At 45.0% G+C, this 21,399-nt stretch overlaps 1 protein-coding gene across 4 annotated transcripts in view; it reads right to left on the bottom strand.

Moving 5' to 3' along the window:
* cep170ba (centrosomal protein 170Ba) overlaps nt 1-21,399 on the bottom strand; it is a 43,326-nt gene that overhangs the window by 1,824 nt on the left and 20,103 nt on the right. The window contains exons 8-18 of one of the 4 annotated variants that reach the window (XM_063183467.1): nt 18,864-19,460; nt 17,213-18,183; nt 15,123-15,317; nt 12,193-12,331; nt 8,034-9,740; nt 6,496-6,682; nt 3,553-3,667; nt 3,068-3,184; nt 1,089-1,177; nt 868-958; nt 668-719 (exon numbers count right to left, since the gene is read on the bottom strand). In XM_063183467.1, the coding sequence (XP_063039537.1) occupies nt 668-719; nt 868-958; nt 1,089-1,177; nt 3,068-3,184; nt 3,553-3,667; nt 6,496-6,682; nt 8,034-9,740; nt 12,193-12,331; nt 15,123-15,317; nt 17,213-18,183; nt 18,864-19,460 (4,260 nt within the window). Of the gene's footprint in view, nt 1-667; nt 720-867; nt 959-1,088; nt 1,178-3,067; nt 3,185-3,552; nt 3,668-6,495; nt 6,788-8,033; nt 9,741-12,192; nt 12,332-15,122; nt 15,318-17,212; nt 18,184-18,863; nt 19,461-21,399 lie in introns of all 4 variants that reach the window. The other 3 variants (XM_063183466.1, XM_063183465.1, XM_063183468.1) reach the window with 3 other exon arrangements.

Consider the following 21,399-nt stretch of genomic DNA (forward strand, 5'->3'; position numbering starts at 1 on the left):
ACGGTTCGGTTCATATCACGGTATCAACGTCACGGTTTTCGGTTCTCTACGGTTCTATTTTTTAGTTCATGATAAATGGTGCACTGGGAATATTAAACCATATTTATATAACTGCAATTATAAAGTGATGATGCGCAAGTTGAATCAGTTGTCGTCAGCTGATGTGTGCTGTCTGAGCCTTCCAAATGCCCTCTTTCAAGTGGCTAATAGAATCAGACTTATCACTAAATATCCTACATACGGTTTGTATAGGCTTACAATGTGAAAATGGTGTGCTTTTAATTGTTTCATCCTCTGATTGGTCCTATATACTAATGTTTTAGACAGAGAGACTGGATAAGATACTCCTAGAATCTCTGCTTTACATATTTTTCTGGGCAGTACATGAATTGCGGTTTGCCACGGACTGCATTTCACGGTTCGGTATGGTGTGTGAATTGTATGGTTTCGGTTTTCGGTGCGGTTTGTACCATCCCTACTCTTTGGTACCCCAGAAGGTCCGGGTTCGAGTCTGGGCCGTGCAACTCTACTGCCCTTCGCTACAAGCACTCTGAGGCATGTAGAGTCTTGAGTGAGTCCCAGCTGTAGTGAACACTATTAAGAGATGTTGGAACATAGACAAAAAGTAAAAATTGAACTTCGTCAAGTTGTCAATATCAACACTAACCTTCTAGCTGTCGCTGAACTCTTCTGAGCTCCTTCAAAATAGCAGCAACTTCCTGAAACGGAAATATTCAGGAAAATATTAGAGAATGCATAAGTGATAGCAATCCTAATCCACATACTGAAAAAGTAATGACATTCAATTGACTCATCATGTCATTGTCTCAATAGTCCATTTGGAAAATAAAAACAGAGCATCCAAACCTTGTTTCCTGTTTTCTGAGAAGCAGTGTCATTGTCAGAGTTGACGGTCTCAATTTCTTCCCACACTTGCCCTTTGTTCTGAAACAGAACTCTGCAAAACACACACATCACTTCCCAGTTTAGTTTCGTATTTGCAGAATGCTTGAAAACTCTTTCACAATTTTTTTTTAGAATTAAGGAACACTCTTGTACAACATTTTGAATGGTTAACTGCCTCTCACTTCAGTTTCTCGGTCAGCTGTTCAGTGTTTTCTCGTATGGCCAGAGAGACCTGTGATACTGGATTCAGAAGCTGATTGTCTCCTGCCCCCTGTGAATACATAAAAGGTGGCATAAAGAAGTGAGTCTTGACCAAAGAAATTAGACGAGTAAGAATGATCATATGCAGGAAAATGCAGGGAGCGGCCTGACACTAGGGACACATAGCAGGCGAAATGACCGAAGCGAAGAGAGGCGAAATTCAGTGTTCCATTCTGACAGCTCAACCGTTATCAGGTCCTTGCGGAGAAGCAAATGGAATGGAACAGCTATGCTGTTGATTTGATTGGCCGCCACAGGCGAAATTTGCTCTTAATTTGCATAATATTATTCTTGGTTTAATAATTTCGCTTCGTTCCTGTTCGCTTGCCTTCGCCTCCCACGTACAAATGAATGGCGAAGTCTGCTTCGTTTGGCCAACTTCGCATCTATGTGTCCCTACCGTAAGGACACGGGCGACGCCATGGTGGGTGAGGAGGTGAATCTGGGTTGCGCATGTGTAGACATTAGGTCCATTTCAATATGTAATCACCCATCCTCTCTTGTGCTTGTGGCCTAGTGATGACATTGCAAGACATTGACGATAGAAGTTTAATTCAATATCTTTAAAAAGTGGAAATGACAAAATGACCTTTGAATTGCAATCAGGATGCCCAATGGGGAAAAGTCTCCTAAATGTTCAAAGATCTGAAACTCCTTTGCACAGCCAGGTTCAAGGGGCTGGTGAAGTGCAGTCATCAGTAATCTACAAAGTACAGTAAACAAGAAGGATCACCGCACACTGGTGGACTTAATTTTGCTGCTTTTTCGCAAGTGAACCTGACGAAGCGCAAGGTGAAACGCGTTGTTCACCTAAATAAAAAGCAGCAAAATTAAGTCCACTAGTGTGCGGTGATTAGGGATGCAAATTATTGATTAATTCATTAATCATTAGTTGATAGCCTTATCGATCGACTTACGATTAATTGATAAGCAGCATTTCCCCCCCGAAATCTCAATGTTTCTCAAAGAAAAATACTAAATCTAACATTTTTATAAAAAAATTAGATAAAATACCACATTTAAATCAATTCTATTTCAATGATTTAATCCAAAGGTGATTTAAATATTCTCACTATTCACACCCCTCTTCACACACACTCTTCACATGCCCATTTCACCTGGGTCTCTTGTCGATTAATTGCGATTAATGATTTTTAATCGATTAATCGTTTGCATCCCTAGCGGTGATCATTCTTGTTTACTGTGGGTCTCCTAAAAGTTGTTGTGCCTAGGCTGATAGCAGGGAAACGTTATCATTTCTGTGATGGAGTGACCATCACTAGGGTTGTGGGTGTGTTCTGACTGTCACGCCAACGAGCCTGGCTCTTTGGTGTAGTGGTCAGAGCCCCAGTTTACTACTCCAGAAGGTCTGGGTTCGAGTCCCAGCTGGGCAACTCTAGTCCCCTTCTCTACAAATGATGTCAGAAGTGGGATGGCTGACGTGAGGCCATCGGAAGCGTACCCATTGTGTGTGAGCCGTTATTCCATGTGAGGGACCCCCATGATTGGTGACCCCGGTGCGAGGGACCCCAGTGATGGGTGAAGCATTGATAGTGGGGCACACTGGATGGGAGAAGCATGCTGGACAGTTGCGTGAGGGACACCATGAGTGTGTGAAGGGCATGGGTGCGCTTCCCGACGGGGAAGGCAATGTGATGGAGTGACCATCACTAGGGTTGTGGGTGTGTTCTGACTGTCACGCCAACGAGCCTGGCTCTTTGGTGTAGTGGTCAGAGCCCCAGTTTACTACTCCAGAAGGTCTGGGTTCGAGTCCCAGCTGGGCAACTCTAGTCCCCTTCGCTACAATTTCCTTTACGCAGGTCGGGCGTCAGTGAAGCACAAGGTCACAAGGTCACAAGGCTAGGGCGGGATATTTTGACACTTGATACTCAACGGTTACCTTGTCCTGCACTCGGCCGCCAACTTCAGAGATTTGGTGGTGCTGCTCTGGCTGTCTGCTCGAAACAGAGAACGACGCACTCCTTTTGAAGTTCTGACTGACATCTGGAATGTCCTGCTGCTCAATATAACACACAATAGACATGAAACAAAAAGTAAATTCTTGTGTCATTGAATTCTATTTTTTTTTTTAAAATCTCTAGCAAAGAGGTCAAACTAAGCAATTGCCATGACACTGTAGGTACACACATCAGATAGATATGTAATTTAAAACTGTGTATATATTCAGGTATATTTAAATTTAAATGTTTTGGGGGTTCATGATGACATCTTTTTAAGGGGCAATCATCATGTTTCAGTGGAATACAAAGTATTAAGCAAGATATAAAATACACTTTATTTGAAATGGAGACTGTGATTAAATTGAGGAAATATTTTTGGTTAATAAAAAAAAATAAAAATAAAAAAAATTAAAAATGAAGTGACCTCTTGACTGGCTGGAGGGGCGGCGTGTGTCTGCGAAGACTCTGTGCTGTCTCCTGCCACATCATGGATCTCCCGAGCCAGTATGGCCAGGTCCTTAGCCAGGTCCTGACTCAGTCTGGGGGTGAGAGATGATGGCATTAAGAATTTTATTACTATTAATATTTAAGACTTAAGATCCAGAGCAGCAGTTAAGAATCCAAATGCAAGGTTTGTTGTGCCCTTCGCTGGTCCTGCCAGTCTGAAAGTGACAGATTTGATCTATTTAAATCCTATGAATCTGTAAAATACATTTTAAAATCTGTTCATATTAGTTAGCGACGAATTTCAACTACTGTCCTTGTATAGTGTCTCGATAGAAATGTTCACATCAAGAAGTGTGGGCAGCCGTGGTCTAGTGGTTAGAGAGTTGGTCTTTCAATCTAGGGGTTACAGGTTCTAATCCCCCTTGACCTCTCCCTACTTCTCCATCCATGACTGAAGCAAGGCACCTAACCCCACATTGCTCCAGGGACTGTAACCAATACCCTGAAAAATAATAACTGTAAGCCGCTTTGAATAAATGAAAGCGTCAGCTAAGTGCAATGTAATGTAATCAAGTCATTTTTTGACAGAGGTGAGACCCTCTGTTCTCTGTTAATTTACATTGTACAGGTCTACCTCCAAATAAGGACTGCCAGGTTTGCTGTAACAATGCAACACCTCTAGTCTTCTGCTGTACCTTTATGGCTAAAACTATTTTGGTCTGTACAACGTTGGAGAAGGTACACAACACATGAAGTGGAAAGAGTAGAAGTCTGAACACTGTAGCTCCGCTTTGAAAATGTATTCAGGTCATACAACGTTTCGACCCAACAGGGTCTTCATCAGGCATGTGTGGAGCTACAGTGTGCGGACCTCTACTCTTTCCACTACCAGATGCGCCTTTGTCCTGCACCTGGCCTCAGAGAGGTGGGATGTGCATACTCTTACTCTTATGAACACAACGCATGAAGTGCACAGAAATAGAATTTCACTTCCCTCAGCTTCAAAGTCCAATCTTCCCCTGTGTCAAAATAGTACAGGAGTGCTACACGAATCGAGAGCTATGAGGTTCCTTTTCCTTTACACATGGCCGTAGGAGCTTCCTCATTCTGCACCTGCTGCACTAGACCTCTGATGACGACACGCTGTCTGGCTTTTACGCATTTTACGTTGTTTACAAGACCATCTAAAATGTGTTTGCCATGTAAAAAATGTGTTTACATTTGTTTACAAAAAGCTTTTTTTGGTTGTTGTTGTTTTTGTCTTGCTGTAAAATGCTGGAACCAACTTCACTTTTTAAATTCAAACTGCCCCAAATAAGAACTGCCCCAGCATCATGCTTTAAAAAGATATTAAAAACGGCTATATTATAATCTGCCTTTGGTAAAGATTAGTTATCTACTCTCACTATACTTTCTTCTTCCTGAAATACAGGGGGTGGACAAAATAACTGAGACACCTGTCATTTGTGTTGGAATTTTAATGGCTCAAGTGGACCAGCCTGTTAGCCAATCTTCATTAATGGCACATTGCACCAGTAAAGTGAAGTGTGAAGGTTCAATTGGCAGGGTAAGAGCACAGTTTTGCTCAACATTTTGCAATGCCCACAACATTATGGGTGACATGTCAGAGTTCAAAAAGGAGAAACTCTTGGTATGTGTGTAACTGTTGCATCTTTGACCGTGACAGCAAGTCTTTGTGATGTATCAAGAGCCACAGTATCCAAGGTAATGTCTGCATACCACCAAGAAGGATGAACCACATCCAACAGGATTAACTGTGGATTGAAGAGGAACTAAATGACACTAAAATGACAGGTGTCTCAGTTATTTTGTCCACCCCCTGTATATTTCTTCTCTGTCCTTCCTCTCAAACACATTGAATGGCAGTTTGTATGATAATGTGCTATACAAATCTTATTGCTACTGCTATTGTTTTCTTTTGACCATTTATCATTTTAGGCAGATAAATGGGTAACACTTTACTTGACGCCAGTGTCATATGCATGTCATTACAGTGTCATAATAGTGTCATGGCACAGGTATGCATGTTTAATAAACATTATGTCCATGTCATAAACTTATGACTATTGGCCTTAAGTGACATTTGGTTATGAATGTCACTTAAGGCCAACAGTCATAAAATGTTCATGACATAGACATAATGTTCATGACTTATCTATGACTATGTCATGACACTATTATGACACTGTAATAACATGCTTATGACATTGGCGTCAAGTAAAGTGTTACCGATAAATGTTCTAAAAAACAATATTTCCATGTGAAATTCGAATGAAATGTTATAAGAAGGTGTACAAGGTTTAAGAAATCTATCAAATGAAACAAAAATGTTCATTTTACTCAAACACATACCTAAAAATAGTAAAATGAGAAAAAAAACTGATGGTTTTCAAGTGGTCTCTTGTCTTTTCCCTGAAGCATACACTACTTGCGTGTCAGTTTATTCTGTTTCAATTTCAGCTTTAGTTTAAGACTTCAGAGATTACAAAAAAAAGGCAGAAATGTGTGTGGCATTAGAGATGCACCGATCAATCGGCTCCCGATCATAATCACACGATATTGCCAAACATTGCTTGATTGACAATTGGCATGAAACTGTTGCTGTTGTATTGTTTTAAAAGCCCTTCTAGGGACATGCATTGGAAATTAGCTTCGGTTACAAATGTTATGCTTGCCGCTGGGCTGTTATACAACCTTCTACTACCTACATGCTAACGTATGTATCTGTCCACTAATGTCTTGTATATTCTGTATTTATGGATGCTACTGGACACCTTAATTTCCCCTTGGACTTACTAAATGATTCTCTACTCTACTCTACTCTACTACTCTACTATTCAAATACACTAAACTAAACTAAACTAAACTACCTGGCCAAACTCAGCGCTGGCTGTCTCACCTGGCGATCTCTGCACTGTGCGACGTCCAGTTCTGGAAGGCATCTCCTGGCGGGCCGTCCTCCTCAGAGTCTTGACCAGGGGGGGCGCCGTGGGCTCGCCGTCCCACAAGAGGCGTCACATGACCACCCTGACCACCCTGACCCCCGTGACCCCCGTGAGCGCGGGCCGCTCCTGAGACCTGAGAGCCTGCTGGGTGGTGGGAGCGTTTGTGTTTAGGGGTGCTCTGGCTGGACTCGCCCTCCTCCTCAGATGTGGAGGTGTAGTCAGAACCCTTCTGCCTCCTCCGGGAGCCTGACGCGCGGGCCAGGGGGGGTGGGGAGTGGGGGTGGGGCCCGGGGGGTAGTTAGTTTAGGGGGGGTGGGGGTTGTTTTGATTCAGGAAGTTGATAGGGAGGTGAGGGGATTAATGTGTTTTTTTGGAAGCACCCCCGAGTTAATGGAGAGAGAGGAAAATAAATAAAGCCATGTCAGGTAAGAAAGGAAAGAGAAAAAAGGAGAAATACAGTCACAGACCACGAAGTCCCATACAGTAGGCTGATACAATTCACTACACCCTCAAAACGAAGGTTATGTATACAGAGTTCCAGATGACCGCCAGAGCTTGGGTTCACCGGTGTCTTAACCCCTGATACTGGGTCAACAGGTGACGTCTCCCAGGTCATGTGTGACTTTGTTATTATTTCTCGACCTGCATGATTCGTGTGATGATCTCCATGTGCTCAAAGCACAGAATCTGGCGGTCAGAAGGAACGAAATAGAACTACAGATAGAACAGTTGAGGGTATGACCAGAGATGATTGATATAAGGAAGAGACGTTTGTAAGGTGTTTCAAGTGAAAGTTTTGAGCGATAATACTAAAGGCAGCATACAGAATGTTTGTGCCATTTTGAAATGTCTACTCATCATCACAAAACTATACTCAGACATCCAGTAATGGTTTGGCTGGTTAGTTCGGAATAGTTTGGAATGCCAGTATAATGGTTTGGCAGGGGAAGGCTGGATGGACTGGCAATAGCACAGTAATTCCTAAAGGTGCACTGTGTAGTATTTTTAGTAGTTTATTTCCCAAATTCATACGGCCCATTCACAAATGTTACCTTTTTCAAAAATACTTACCACCATCATCACATTCTAAGCCTTCGTTATGACTGGGTAAACCCAGTCAATTTTTCCAGTCAATTTCCAGGTATTGACTTTTTTAACTGCGAAACGTATTGTACTGGTCATACTTATACATATCAGTTTATTATTTGGTAAATGTTCATGAAAAGATCAAATTCAGCAATGGGCAGCAGAAGTTTCAATGCCTACTCTGGCCAACATCCTACACAGTGCACCTTCAAGCAGATTCCCAAGCCAATGCTTCAAAATGGCAAAAAACCCATAATGTGCCTACAACTAGTAAACAAAAATACTATCTAGCTCTAAAATGAGTTAAACTGAACCACTAATAATGAGATGATATTCTGTAATACATTTAAAAAATGTTAACGTCGTAATATTGTGTGAGGAGGAGGATGAACAGGGTTGTACTCACTGGCTGTTGCGCTGGCGTACTTGGCACTGCTTGAGCGGCCGCGGATGATGGGCTTGTTGACCACTTGGACCGGGGTCTTCCTGCTCTGGTTCTTGTCCCCTGGCAACGAAGCCTTACGGGCGGAGGTGGTGGAGGACTCGGCACTTCGGTTGGAGAAGCCGGTGCGAGTCGGTGCTGCCGCCGATGCCTCGGTGTCACTTGGCGTAGTATTGAAGGAGCTGGTCCGCTTGCGTGGCAGTGCCAACATGTCCAGGCGTGATAGCGGGCGCTTTGCTTCGGGTGCTGGACGCGCCGTCGTCCCTAGCTCGTTGGCGCTGTTTGAGGTTCTTTCCGTTTCCGGGCCCTCGTTGTCGGAAGCGTCTCCTAGGCGGGCGCGGCGAAGCATGGAGGCTCGCGTGGGCCGTGGCGCTGTGAGGGAATGAGACCGGGCCAAGGCCTGTGATGCCGTCTTACCGCGATCACCTGGTTTCCCCGATTCATCCCTGTGCGTAGTAGTAGGCGTGGAGCTCTTCTTCCGAAACAGCGAGGTTCGTGAGCTCGACTCCGGATCAGACATCATGGAGTTGGACAGGTGCCTTGCAGCAGGGGAGTCCATGGAGCCGTGCCTGTCAACGTTGCGGTGCAGTTGGGGTTGACTGCCGCGGCACGATGGGTCAGCCTGCTGCTGCTTCTCAGAGATCCAAGCGGCGGTCGATTTTGAACGGGTGGCTTCACGGTCACGCTCGACTCTATCAAGAGGAGATTGTGCCCTGTTGTAGGAGGTGGTGGTGCCACCACCGCTGGCCGGTCTCATTCTGGCTCCCAACGACGACGACAACTCTCTGGAGTTCTTGCTGCTCCGCTGGCTCAGCGTGCTGGAGCTGTCCAAGTCGGACTCTCCGGATAGCGAGTCCTCTCCACTTGGCGTCGAGAGCTGCTGCAGCTGGCCATGGTCGTGCAGCTTGGCCTCCAGCACAGCCAATACATCCTCCGTTTCCTTCAGGTAGGCATGTGTGTCCTGAGTGGATGTGGACGTCCCTCTACTGAAGTCATTGAGGTCATCCTGACTGGAGATATTGGGCAGCCTCCTGATCTGCGCCGCCACGTCATCTCCTCCACTCTGGATCTTGGTGTAGCTCTCCTGCCTGGTAAAGATCGGAGTTTGATTGTTAGCTTTGCTGCCAGTGCCATCCCTACAGTCTGCGCTGGTCAGAGCGTTGTCGTTGGTCCTTCCCCGTCTACTTTGCCTGGTTATGGTCGCTGTGGAGAACTTGGGTGTGTCGCCTTGGTGGTCACCCTCCGTCATGGACAGGCTGTCCTCGGAGGTGATGCGAGAAGACACGGACTTGGACTTGGTTTCTACAGTATCGGAGCAGTTACGAGACCAGTTCTTGCTGGTCCTTGTCGAACTGGGTTCCTCTGCTGGCTCTGTGACAGAGGTGCTGTTGTCTGACGTGCTAGTGTCGCTCAGGCTGTCAGGATCAAGATCATCCTGCACACTAAGGCGCTGGCTGGACCCTTTCTGATGGCCGCTCTTGGCTGCACCCCGACTTCGGACGCTGTAGGTGGCGTAAGGGTCCGGCTGAACGCTAACGTTCGAGTAGTTGACGTCTGTCTTGTCTTGGTTTGGCAGCTGAGGAAGGATGCGTCGTGAGCGCACCGTGCTTTCGGACTCGGAGCTGTCAAAGCTCCGGTTGAGCATGGCCTGATGGATAATTTGGGCTCCACCTGAGAAAAACCAATAAAACATAAATATAACCTTACGAAATTTGATTATTCAGTGAAAATTACGATTATCAACTAGTTGTTGTTATTCTGGAAACAAATACACTTTGTGGAGAATGTCCAGTAAATCTAAGCAGGACATTTTAATGATACATAGAGTTTAAATAAAGAAACAAAAAACACAAAAATGGCATGGAAAAAGATTATTATTCCTTGGCCATTAACATTCAATAGTGTGCCACAACTATCGAGTTGACAAGTTATTAACTACCGTATTGGCCCGAATATAAGACGTGGTTTTTGTTCTAAAAATAGTACTCTAAAAAGGGGGGTCGTCTTATTTCCGCGCGCTAGACTAAATTTTTTTTTTTTTTTTTTTAATTTACTCTACCTGAATGCGGCCATTATGCTTCACAACAATGACACAAAACTCAATAGCCTTATGGATAGGGCTAGAGATTGTTTTGCCCATATCAAATGTGCATATGCTAACTGCGTTTCGTAATGAGTGTTGCACCGCCCGTCTATCAACTGTCAATGTCAACGCGATGCGGGCCGACAATGCGAGGGGAAAAAACACAACAGTCAATCGCGATGCGTTGCTCTGTTTTTATTTGTGTTCGGTTTTACAGTCTCATCAGGAAAGCTTTGGTTGTTCTCTCTGGTCACCAGTACAACTTGAAACTAAAGAAATGAAGGGTGATTTGATTAACAACCTGTAGGCTAAGTTTTGGATGCTGTCATCAGCCAATGAATGGTCATTCATGTGCGCGAGAGAGCGGCGCCTTTACAGGTGGTGCCTATTTGACGATATCCCTCACAACAATACAGCGACAGAGAGTAATGGTTAGGGGAAGAGATTGTCTTGTTCATATAAAATCACTAAGAGTTTTACCCTTGGCACGAAATGAATGCCAATCGGACTTCTAATGTCAACGGTGCTGATAGGCAGCGCATGGGTTTCAAATGCAATGCATCAATCTGCTTTTGGTCACGTTCGGTTTCTACAGTCCAACGGAAAACTTTGGATGCATAAAATGAACGGCGATTTGGCGAGACGGCTGCTGTTTAGATATTGCTGTCAACAAAGCATTTTGCCAAAATCTGTGCATTGCACAATAGATAGTCTATCTCTACTGGACTGGTTGCCTGGCTGGTGCAGACTGATGCTCTGCGAGTGTAGTAGGCCTATGGAATGTTGTGTCGCACTTAGAACAGTCACACCCAGGCGGCTGTAGGCCTACAGTAGGTGCCTACTGGCGCTTGTCAGGTAACCACTGAAGTGAGCAAAGAAAGGAAAAGGGTATGTGTAGCTATCTGTAGTTTTTTATCATGAAAATTACATTGTGAAATTTGTTCTATGTAAAAAGCCTACGCTTTTCCAACAAATTAAAAATTGCATTTTGAAAGAAGTTTCCAATGTGAAACTAAATTTAGTCTTCAAAAAACTTTTTTCCCCAAAACATGAACCTGAAAAGGGGGGTCGTCTTATATTCAGGATCGTCTTATATTCGGGCTAATACGGTAATTGGCACAGGTTCCCTGAGAGTCTTTGTCCCAGTCATCCATTGCAAAATGTTCTACTGCTCCAAACTGTTGTATTCCAGAAACCTTTGGACTAATTTGCATGTATACTTTGGGCTAAAGCGGCTTTGAGTACCTAGAAAAGCGCTACATAAACGGATCTATTATTATTGTTATTATTATCTTGTTGGAAGATTAAGCGAACGTCTCAGATTAAATTACAAGCATGTTCCCAATCTGTTCTGAAAACCAGCCTTAACATTTGTATTTGAAAGTATGCACTTGTACTCCTTTAACCAGTAGGGTGGTGGAAGCGGATGCTGCTTAGCGCAACATTGACCCTAAGGCCGGGAGCTGCATGATGCATGATGCATGATGTAGGATCATAAAATGCGAGTTTAAAAAAAAAATAATAATAATGAAAAATGTTGGTATGATAGAGCTGAATGAACATATTCTAATGCAAGATTAGGGTCTTAGCTTTTGTTTCATGTTTGTATGTGCTTCAGAGACTGAGATATGAGTTTGTATAGACTGACAGCACATTTTCCCAAAAATGGCTTAGGCATTTAGCAGGAGTTCCTGCAGCCGTTAGGCATCAGTGGGTTAATGGATATTGTTCTGTTTATATTTTGGTTTTCTGATCGGTAAAAAATCTTTATTGGAAGTGCGAGCCCTATCAGTATAGGCAAGTGGAGCTGCGCTCCGCTGGGACACAAATCTGTTGACTCCAAAAATTCTGAGGGTATGGCAGCCCGGCTCTATCCTGGCTCTCACGCAGACCCTTCGTGCTTCGTGCATCTTCGTTACACTTCGTGGTTGGTAACAACCATCGTGAGAACCAGGTAAGCCCGGCTCAATGACTCGTACACAATGGAAACCCTGCTGTATCATATGCAAAGCCAGTTGAACAAAACGTCATCAATCTCACCAGAATTTGAGAGGTCCAACTGTGCGGGAATGTTAAAGAGACTTGACGTGGGGTTGGGCTCCAAACAGCTGTCGGCCAGACTTGCCCACCTAGACACCCACCTGGGTCCCCCAGGGGCAGGCGAAGAGTGCACTGGGCCCTGTGGAGAAGGAGGTAGGGAGGGAGGGAGGGAGTGGTTAGGTCAGAGGGGTATCTGGGTAACTGCTTGAGAAGACCAAAGGCAACAAAAGCTAACAGGCAGCTGAGGTTGTTGAAGAAGGCATGAAATCACTATGGTCACTCTTATCGAGAGGATTCAGTACTGATTTGATTAAGCTTAATACAGAATGGCTCGATTTTGTCAACCTGGCACAATTTAAGACATTGGCATCGCAGAACAGTGTCGGACTCGTGATACAGTCATGGAGAAGTCATGAGAGGTTGAAATTGTTTGGGCTGTCTTTACCATAACCGAATATCACTGTCAACAGTCATAAAATGTGAATGACATTTACATAATGTCTATGGCACGTCCATGACTGTGTTACGACCATTGAGAGTAAATAGAATGGAGGCCAAAATTCTATTTCATTGTTGAAGCCAAGTTGGAGCCAAGGTTGGACCCAAAAAGACCAAAAAATGGCCAAATCCCATTCATTCCTATGAGAGACATAAAACCCTGTATCTCCCTTAAATGCCACTCCAGGGGGATCATTTTTCGCTCAACTAGTAGGTCCCCTTGCTCTCCAACTTACCAGGGTGGTGATTTTTTGTGGTGATGTTTTATTTTAGAGAGATATTAAAAGTTAAATTGACCAATGAGCATCAGAACATGGTTTGATTGACCGTTAGAAGTCTTGTTGTTGTCCAATCAGCACCTGCGTTTGGCGTTGCTAAGGTGGAATGTAAGTTGGAATGTTCCCAAATCTGGCTTCAAAGCGTTGAATGGCAAATAGCGTTGATTTGGCGTCCATTCTATTTACTGTCAATGGTTACGACACTTATGACACTGCCATGACATGTGTATGACGCAGGCATCCAGAAAAGTGTTACATTCCAATTGTTTCCCTAAACTCCCGTCATACAATAGCTCATTGCCATACAGTTACCGTAACTGACTTTTTTTAGCATCTGAAATTCGCTCTGGTGGCCAAGTTTGACTTGTCCTTTGCATATTTGCTTTGGTTAATACATTTGCAGATCCTCTGTACAGAAATAATGACTTATGTCGCTCTCGTCGCTTTAGCTGCTTCTGATCTGCACATACAGCAAGAGAATTAGAGAGGGCCAGATCATCTAGAATATAGTCTAGACATTTCACTACTCAATAGATTTCAGAGATTTAGGAGGTCTTTTACCCCTTCAAAAGCGATTCCTGCAAATAAGCTCATTTTAAATAATGCATCTAGTTGTTCCCACAGGAATCAATGATAATTGCTAGCTTGGAACAAGAAATAACATCGCCAGACTAAGACAACGGACAGAAGTACAGGAGAAAGATAACAACTCAATGATTTAACTCAAGGGGAGGGGGGTGTAAAATGAGCTTATTTCCAGAAATGGTGCGGCATTGCTTCAACACAACACAACACTCAACACAACACAAAGAAATACACATAACTTAATAATAACACAGAGATCATCAACACGGAACAAACTATTCACCAGGAAGGGAAACAACAATTACATTGGTGAAGAGAGAAAGAGCAAGCCACAGAGAGAGAGAGAGAGAGAGAGAGAGAGAGAGAGAGAGAGAGAGAATCACCCTAAACAAGAGCGAATCACCATAAACAAAAGGCACAAACCACAGAGGACTGAGCTCCCACCTAGTGTACGAGGACTGCAGAATGACCCCAGTGATTGGTTGAGTGATTGGATTGACTGTCAAGATCGACCAATGGGGTGGGGAGCAGGGGCAGACATCCCAGGTTCAGAAAGTGAAAACCCTGCCATTTGCTTTATTCAATTCGATGAACCAGCTGATCCTGATTATCCCAAATCCTTCAGCAGAGAAGGTGGGATGGGTTTCTTGTTTCCAAATATTCTGCACTGCACACACAGCCAAGGGAGCCAGAAATGCTAAGCAGCTGGGTGGTTTATATTTAAAGTACGTTTAAACTTGATGTGGGGAAGTAGAAAGATACCTGAAGTATCCTTCCACTTACTAGTTTTGATCAAAACAGCCGCAAAACACACTTTTGTAAAGATTTTGCTAAAACGTCAGTGCAATTTAAAAAAAAAAATCAAGCCTATCGTGTCACCCTTTAACATAAATTGAATTAGCTAGAAATTTGCAAGGAAGTTAAGATAGTGCAAAGGAACAATACAGCAAGTGCTGTTTTAATTTTCAAGGTCCATTAATTGATGCACCCTAATACACTGTAGAACTCTCTCCCTGTGCTGTGTGCACAGTTCCCACTGTTTGTAGAACAAGAAACCCAACTATAGTGCAGAAGGTTCAGTGCTCCATGTCTTCCAGGTGGTACTGCAGCCAGATATCACCATTGACTCCCATTCATTTTTCACTTGCGTGTGATCGCCCCCTAGGTACAGTGGGCATCAATGGGAGTGGGGACAGTCTCATTAAAATGACTACCTTTACATTACATTACATTTCTTTTAGCTGACGCTTTTTATTCACAGCGACTTACATTTATTATTTTTCAGGGCATTGGTTACAGTCCCCGGAGCAATGTGGGGTTAGGTGCCTTGCTCAAGGGCACTTCAGCCATGGATGCAGGTGTAGGGATAGGTCAGGTGGGATTCGAACCTACAACCCCCAAATTGAAAGACCAACTCCCTAACTGTAAAGGCCATGGCTGCCAGAACGATATACAAGCTAAAAGTACTGTTTGGAATGTAGTCACGCAGAAGAAGAAATATCTGGCAAGGCTTTTACTTTGTCAGCCCCGTTTAAATGTCCGCCCCTGGTGGGGAGGAAGTAGTTTTACCTTTACTTGGCATGAGGAAGGTGACTGGCTAAGAGCTGCCGGATAAGTGCCCTGTGGGGTAGGGGCAGAACTACTGTCCCTATGAGATACGCTGTTAGAAAGCATCTCTCTCACGCCTCTCTCGGTGGAGAGCTCAGGCCCGCAGGCCTCAGAGCCTGGCCGAGTGAGGCTGGGGCTCTCCACAACGCCAAAGACCTGTCAGGAATAAAGCATGCATAAGCCAGGGGGTAAGAGAACAGAGAGAGCGAGGGGAATGGGGATGGGAGAGAGAGAGGCACAAGAAAGAAAGAAAGACATAAAGAAAGAGGCAGAGAGAAATACACAAGAAGAGAGAAAGAAAGAGGCAGAGAGAAATACACACGAAGAGAGAAAGAAAGAGGCAGAGAGAAATACACAAGAAGAGAGAAAGAAAAAGTAGATGAGATGGATGGATGGGAGAGGGACAGAGTGGATCTCCACAACGCCAAACACCTGTCATAAGCCAGAGTGTAATAGAAACGAGAGAGGGAGAAAGAAAGAGTAGAGAGGGAGGGAGGGGAATGGGGATGGGAGAGAGAGAGGCACAAGAAGAAAGAAAGAAAGAAAGAAAGAAAGAAAGAAAGAAAGAAAGAAAGAAAGAAAGAAAGAAAGAAAAAGAAATACACAAAAGAGATAAGAGAGAGAGAAAGAGTAGAGACAGAGAGCGAGAACTGAGAGAGGGAGAAAGAGTAGGGAGAGAGAGGCACACGAAGAAAGAAAGAAAGAAAGAAAGAAAGAAAGACAGAAAGAGGCAGAGAGAAATGCACAATAAGAGAGAAAGAAAGAGTAGATGGGATGGATGGATGGATGGATGGATGGATGGATGGATGGATGGATGGATGGATGGGAGAGGGACCAATAGCGGCACAAATGTAGAGCAGCAGAGGCAGGAAAAAGGAGTGTGCAGCCACGGCAACCTGCTCAAGAAATGTATGATCATGTAAGACCACCATCTCTACAGTAGACAAATGGGAGAAAAGGAGAAGACAATACCCCCTGCTCTAAAGGACCAGTCCGATAGCTCAGAGATACCGATACTGTATGAGCAGAGATTCTATAAGTATAGAGATATGCCAACATAATAGGTTTCTATGGGCACCTAACATGACCAGGTTCCGGTCTGCCTAAAGGGGCGTGTCATAATGCTCCTAGAATGAATAGAACAGTCCTCAGGTCTGCCTAGGTCTGCCTAAGGGGGGCCATAATAGAACCAGGAAACAATGGGCCAATGGAACCTCTCTCTCTCTCTACTCTCTCTGGTATGAGGTTCACTAACATTCAACCTCACACTCTGCTAGTTGGCCTCCATTACATAATGTTCAGGTGTACTGTATTAGCGCGCTGCACAACAGCACCCACCCACATAACATGTTTGACACAATCACTATGCAGTCATTGATTTAACTGGTCAGTGAGACAGCTTGAAAAGTGATCATTCAACCAGGCAGGCAATCACCAGGCTCTTTTAGAGGACTTTGTCATGTGCCTGGCCAAAGCTGTCAGCAGCCCTTGGTACACACACTAGTGTAGTACTAGTCAAATGACAAGCCAAGAATGAAAGTTAAACCTTCTAAAATTAAGGAAAAAAATGTTTGCCACAACAACTTTTGGGGGACTGTTTTTCATTCACCATCCCAATTCCAAATGAGAAAATGACATTAGAATTGTGCTTTTGCAAGATATTTAATTAATTTTCTGTCGTCAGTGACATCACCGTGAGGTCACAAGCAGGCAAGTGAGTAAGGAAGGACGGAAGATTGGAATCCACCCAAGGCTTTCACCATGGTGGCAACTGCTATAGTACAATGTGCTACTCTGGCCATGACCCTTTTATAAGCTATGTGAATTCATTGCCTGGCCTTGACCTTTGAAATTACTAAATCCTGTCCTGTCCTATGTGTTAAGATTTTAATGCATTTTCGTTCCATTTGTTAGTTTGCTGTTGCTACTTTGGTTTTGTTTAATGTCACTGTACGTAGCAGGTATCCTTTCGAAAATGTTTGCGGTCGAACTTCATTCCCTGACAAAATGTTACTAGAAATACTCTCCGCAAGCCAGGGTTTTAGTATTACCTTGTCGATTCTGCTGCGAGCTTCCTGCACCTCCTTGTCCTGCGCGTCTCCTTCTATCGTGTAGGTGCCCGCGTCACTCAGGCTGTCGTCCTCCTCATTCCTCGCGTGCCTGCCGGCCACAGGCTCAGGGTCGGGCCCTCTTGTTGGCATCTTGACCCCTTTTGGCGTCATCTTGATGATGTTGGCAGCTTGGAGTTGCTGCTGAGCGGTCGTGGACGCGTACGACTGAGAGGCCGAGGTGCTCTTCTGTGGGGCGGCCTGCGAAGAGGCTGTCGGGGCAGAGGAAGATGTTGTCGTTGGCGTCGGTGAAGACAAACTAGACGGCGTCGAGAGGGCACCACCGGGGACATTGGTGACAGCAGGATTGGCAACGGGGGCAGCTGAGGACTGTCTGAGAAACTCGTTGGCAAAGTCCTGCGCCAGCTTAGAGCGACGGCCCACGCTCCCAAAGGGCCGCGGAGACGAGGAAGAGGAGGCAGAGCACGAGGAGAAGTTAGCGGAAGAGCTCTGGCGCACGTCTCTCTTCTCCCGCCGCAGCGAGCCCGCCCGCTGAAAGCTTCTGCTTGACGAGGTGGATGAGCCGCCTTTGAGGGGCACGGTGAACTGCTGCGTAGCTGGGATGGAGCCCTGGCTTGCAGTACCCCTCTCGCCCTGCAGGGCGGCAGCAGCCTTTTTCTTCTCCATGTGACCTTTGGGCACGGGAATGCTCTCGCCACCGTCGCCCATGTTGTTGCTGAACGACTGGGACCGCTTCTTTCGCATGTTGTTGTTGTCAAAGAACTCGATGACAAAGGCCTGCTGAGGATCACCTCTGGTCTTGCTTTGCGGCGTGTTGGAGGAGGTGAGGTGGCCCTCGGATGAAGGAGGGGTGAAGTGTTTTGACGGCTCAGGGGTTGAGCGCTGCCTCCTGTGCTTCTCCATTAGAGGGGAATCCTCGGAGTTGCTCAGAGTCCCATCCTCGTGCTGGTGATCTGTTAAAAAGAGCAACGAAAGGCCATTGTAGTGGAAAGCAGTGGCACATACAATATTACCTTAAATTCCCCATGCATCATACACACACCGATCTGCAGTTAAATCTCACACACATACACACACACTCGCGCGCGCACACACACACACACACACAGCCCTTTGCTAAGCTGCGTTTACAAGGGTTTTGGTGCGACATTTAAGACTTTAAGACGTCAGGCAAAGGTAAATCTCAAGCTTCGCAAATCCCCTCTTACAAATCAAGTGCAAGCCAATGGTACACCAGCAGCCAGTCACCTGTGCTGCACACAAACACAGACACGTGCACACCAGAGATTCAAGACACAGTCAATTAAAGCACGGAAAATACATTGACCAGCATGGAAGTATTCCGCTATGGACGACATAATAGTAAGCTCTATGATTAGCTTTGCGCATGGTTCAGAACATTCAGAATAACTGATAACTGGAATGTTAGAGTGAACTGGTGGAATGTGGGCTTACAGAAATGGCATCCCTGGTGGCTCTGAGCATACCTCATACTCATTGTCTTAGTAAATATTGCATAATCTTATTTGACAACCCATATTCATAAATCTTATTTAATATCTGAGTATACCTCATGCCCATTGTCTTAATATCTTGCTCTGTTTTTAAATCTTTGGTGCACATTCACACTCACCCTTGAGCGTCTTGCTATTGGTGGGCAGGTCACTCTTGGTGCTGTACATGTCATCAGAGCGCGACTTCCTTCTCGTCGTCGTCATGCCGACGCTGCTGTGCACCAGCCAATCAGCAACCTTGCTCTGGACAGACATTTCCTCCAGAGGCGCAGTGGCGGCGGTCGCCTCCGGGGTTGATGCCGAGGAGAACGTCCCACTACCACCACCACCACCACCACCGCCCTGCCGATGGCGCTGCCTGAGAGAGAACTTGGTCACGTGGTCCTTAATCATCATCTTGCCTGGCTCAACGTCGTCAAACTCGATGGTGAAGGAGGCGTGGCTCTGGACCACAGGTGCCTGGACGTCTGGATGGGTGGCCAGTGTGGAGGACGGGCTCGGTGGCGCCACCACCTGGGCATCTGTGTCTTTGGTGGGAATTTCCTGAAGCTGCTGGGGATTGGTCATGCTCTTGGGATCAAACGACTGGAACTCCTTGGTGGGGATCTCAAAGTAGCTGGGCTCGCGGCTTGATTGCAAGTAGCCCGCTTTAACAGGGTTGCCACTGTGTCGACTGTTGATCCCCTGCTCTGGTTGTGAGCCATCACTGGTGTCAGCTGGGTAGGGGGAGGAGGCGAGAGATTTAGAGGTTAATCTGCGGTGCTCAGGAATGTGATTGCGGAAGTGATATGGCAAAAAAGATCATACAGTATATAAATACTAATTTCCCACTTGACACTTGATCTGAGTATCGGGCCAGAAGTTGGCAATGACTCGCTGAGGAACACCCACCAGCTAACACTAAGCTACTACGTAAAAAGGGGAAAAAAGGAAAAAATCTGGTGCCACTCTTGGAGACTATCTGAATATTTGGGCCAGAATTTGACAATGACTCACTCAGCAACACTCACCAGTAGGGCTGGGTATCGCAGCCATGTTCCTGTATCGATTCGATTTCGATTCTTAGGGCTTTGAATCGATTAATCACGATTCAATTCGATTCGATTCATTCCGAATCGATTCAATCCGTTCCCTTCTTGGTGCAAGGATATCCCCCAAAAGATGCTGTTGTCTATTTTTATATAAAAATGTCAAAGGGCTGTGGCTTGACAGTGTTAACAGATTGCTAATTTGTAATAAGTAGGCCTAGGCCTAATTGACTTATACCTCCTGGGTATTTTCCATAGACCTAGATTAAACAAAAAGAACAAAAAGAAAATAATCGATTTTGTGCCCTGTGAATCGATTATGTGAATTTTAAATGAAATCGATCGATTATTGATTAAATCGATTATTTTACCCTTGCAGATCGCTGCTGGAACAGGTGCAGCAGTGTATGCCATGTGGGCTGGAGTTCTTATGCCGGGATAGGTTGAGTTCTGCATTACACTGTAGAACACAACCACACTGTGGTAAGCAGGGCTGTGAATTAACACACGCCAAACAGTCAAATGCTCGTGAAATTTCAGTTTGGCTCGTGGAAAAGACCAACTTTAGGATTACTTTAGTATAAGATTAACATATCTACAGTTCTAGCCATTTTGGCTGGTGGTAAAAAAGTTAGTCTAGAGCCTTGGTGATAAGCCAACAGCCTAGTGCAGGGGTGCTCAACTAGAAACTGAAAAGGTCCACTCGCCAGGGTTTCCAGGGTCCAAAAAAGTAGCTACGGACCAATGCAGAAAATAGCCTCACTCGCTGGCCGCACTGGCCTCTTGCTCACTCACTGAGTTGTCATAGTGATGATACTTTTATTTGTCATAAGACTGGCTTCGCAGAAATACAGATCGCATGGCAGCGAAATCTCATGTCTAATTTATACATATTAAATACAGATGGATTTTGTCTTGGTCCGGATGACATTGCATTTGGGTCCGCATCCGGACCTGGGTCCGCCAGTTGAGCACCCCTGGCCTAGTGAATGCCTGTCCTGCAGGAACACAGCACTACACTGCAGAAAACAACCCTATTGTGTTAATCCCCGGGTTCCCAAACTCTACCATGACAAGGCCCCCCCACATGCCGGTAGATTCCAGCCAAGGCCCCCCTGACATGGGCCGTGTCACACTATTTTTTCTGTGCACCCGGTTTCACAACTTGATGAAGTTTGTGCATTCCTAAACCCATTCAAGTACTACAGAGAGCACAATACATATAAACATTGTAAACAAGAAAATGACTCCACTGGGATTTTTAACATTTTTGGTTCATTTTAGCTACTTAAGATTTCAATTTATTGAAGTATTCATTTTATTTTTCTATATTTTTCCTGCCAATCTGCCGCAGCCCCCCTGGCATCCCCTCACGCCCCTCCCAGGGGTCCCTAGCCTCCAGTTTGAAAACCCCTGTGTTAAGCCACTTGAGTATGGGGAATGCCTGTGAGAACTAAGTCTATAAGCTTCTTAAACGTGTAGGCCACATTTTTCCTTGCTCCTGCTTGACCTAATCTTTTTCACTTTTTCCCCACTAGCGTTCTTTTCACCACCCCATTCCTCAAGGGAGAATCAGGGGTATTGATTTTGGTTTGGCATGTTTATCTATCTGCAAGCAACATCATGC

The sequence above is a fragment of the Engraulis encrasicolus genome, chromosome 19, assembly GCF_034702125.1.
Source record: "Engraulis encrasicolus isolate BLACKSEA-1 chromosome 19, IST_EnEncr_1.0, whole genome shotgun sequence".
Taxonomy (NCBI): domain Eukaryota; kingdom Metazoa; phylum Chordata; class Actinopteri; order Clupeiformes; family Engraulidae; genus Engraulis; species Engraulis encrasicolus.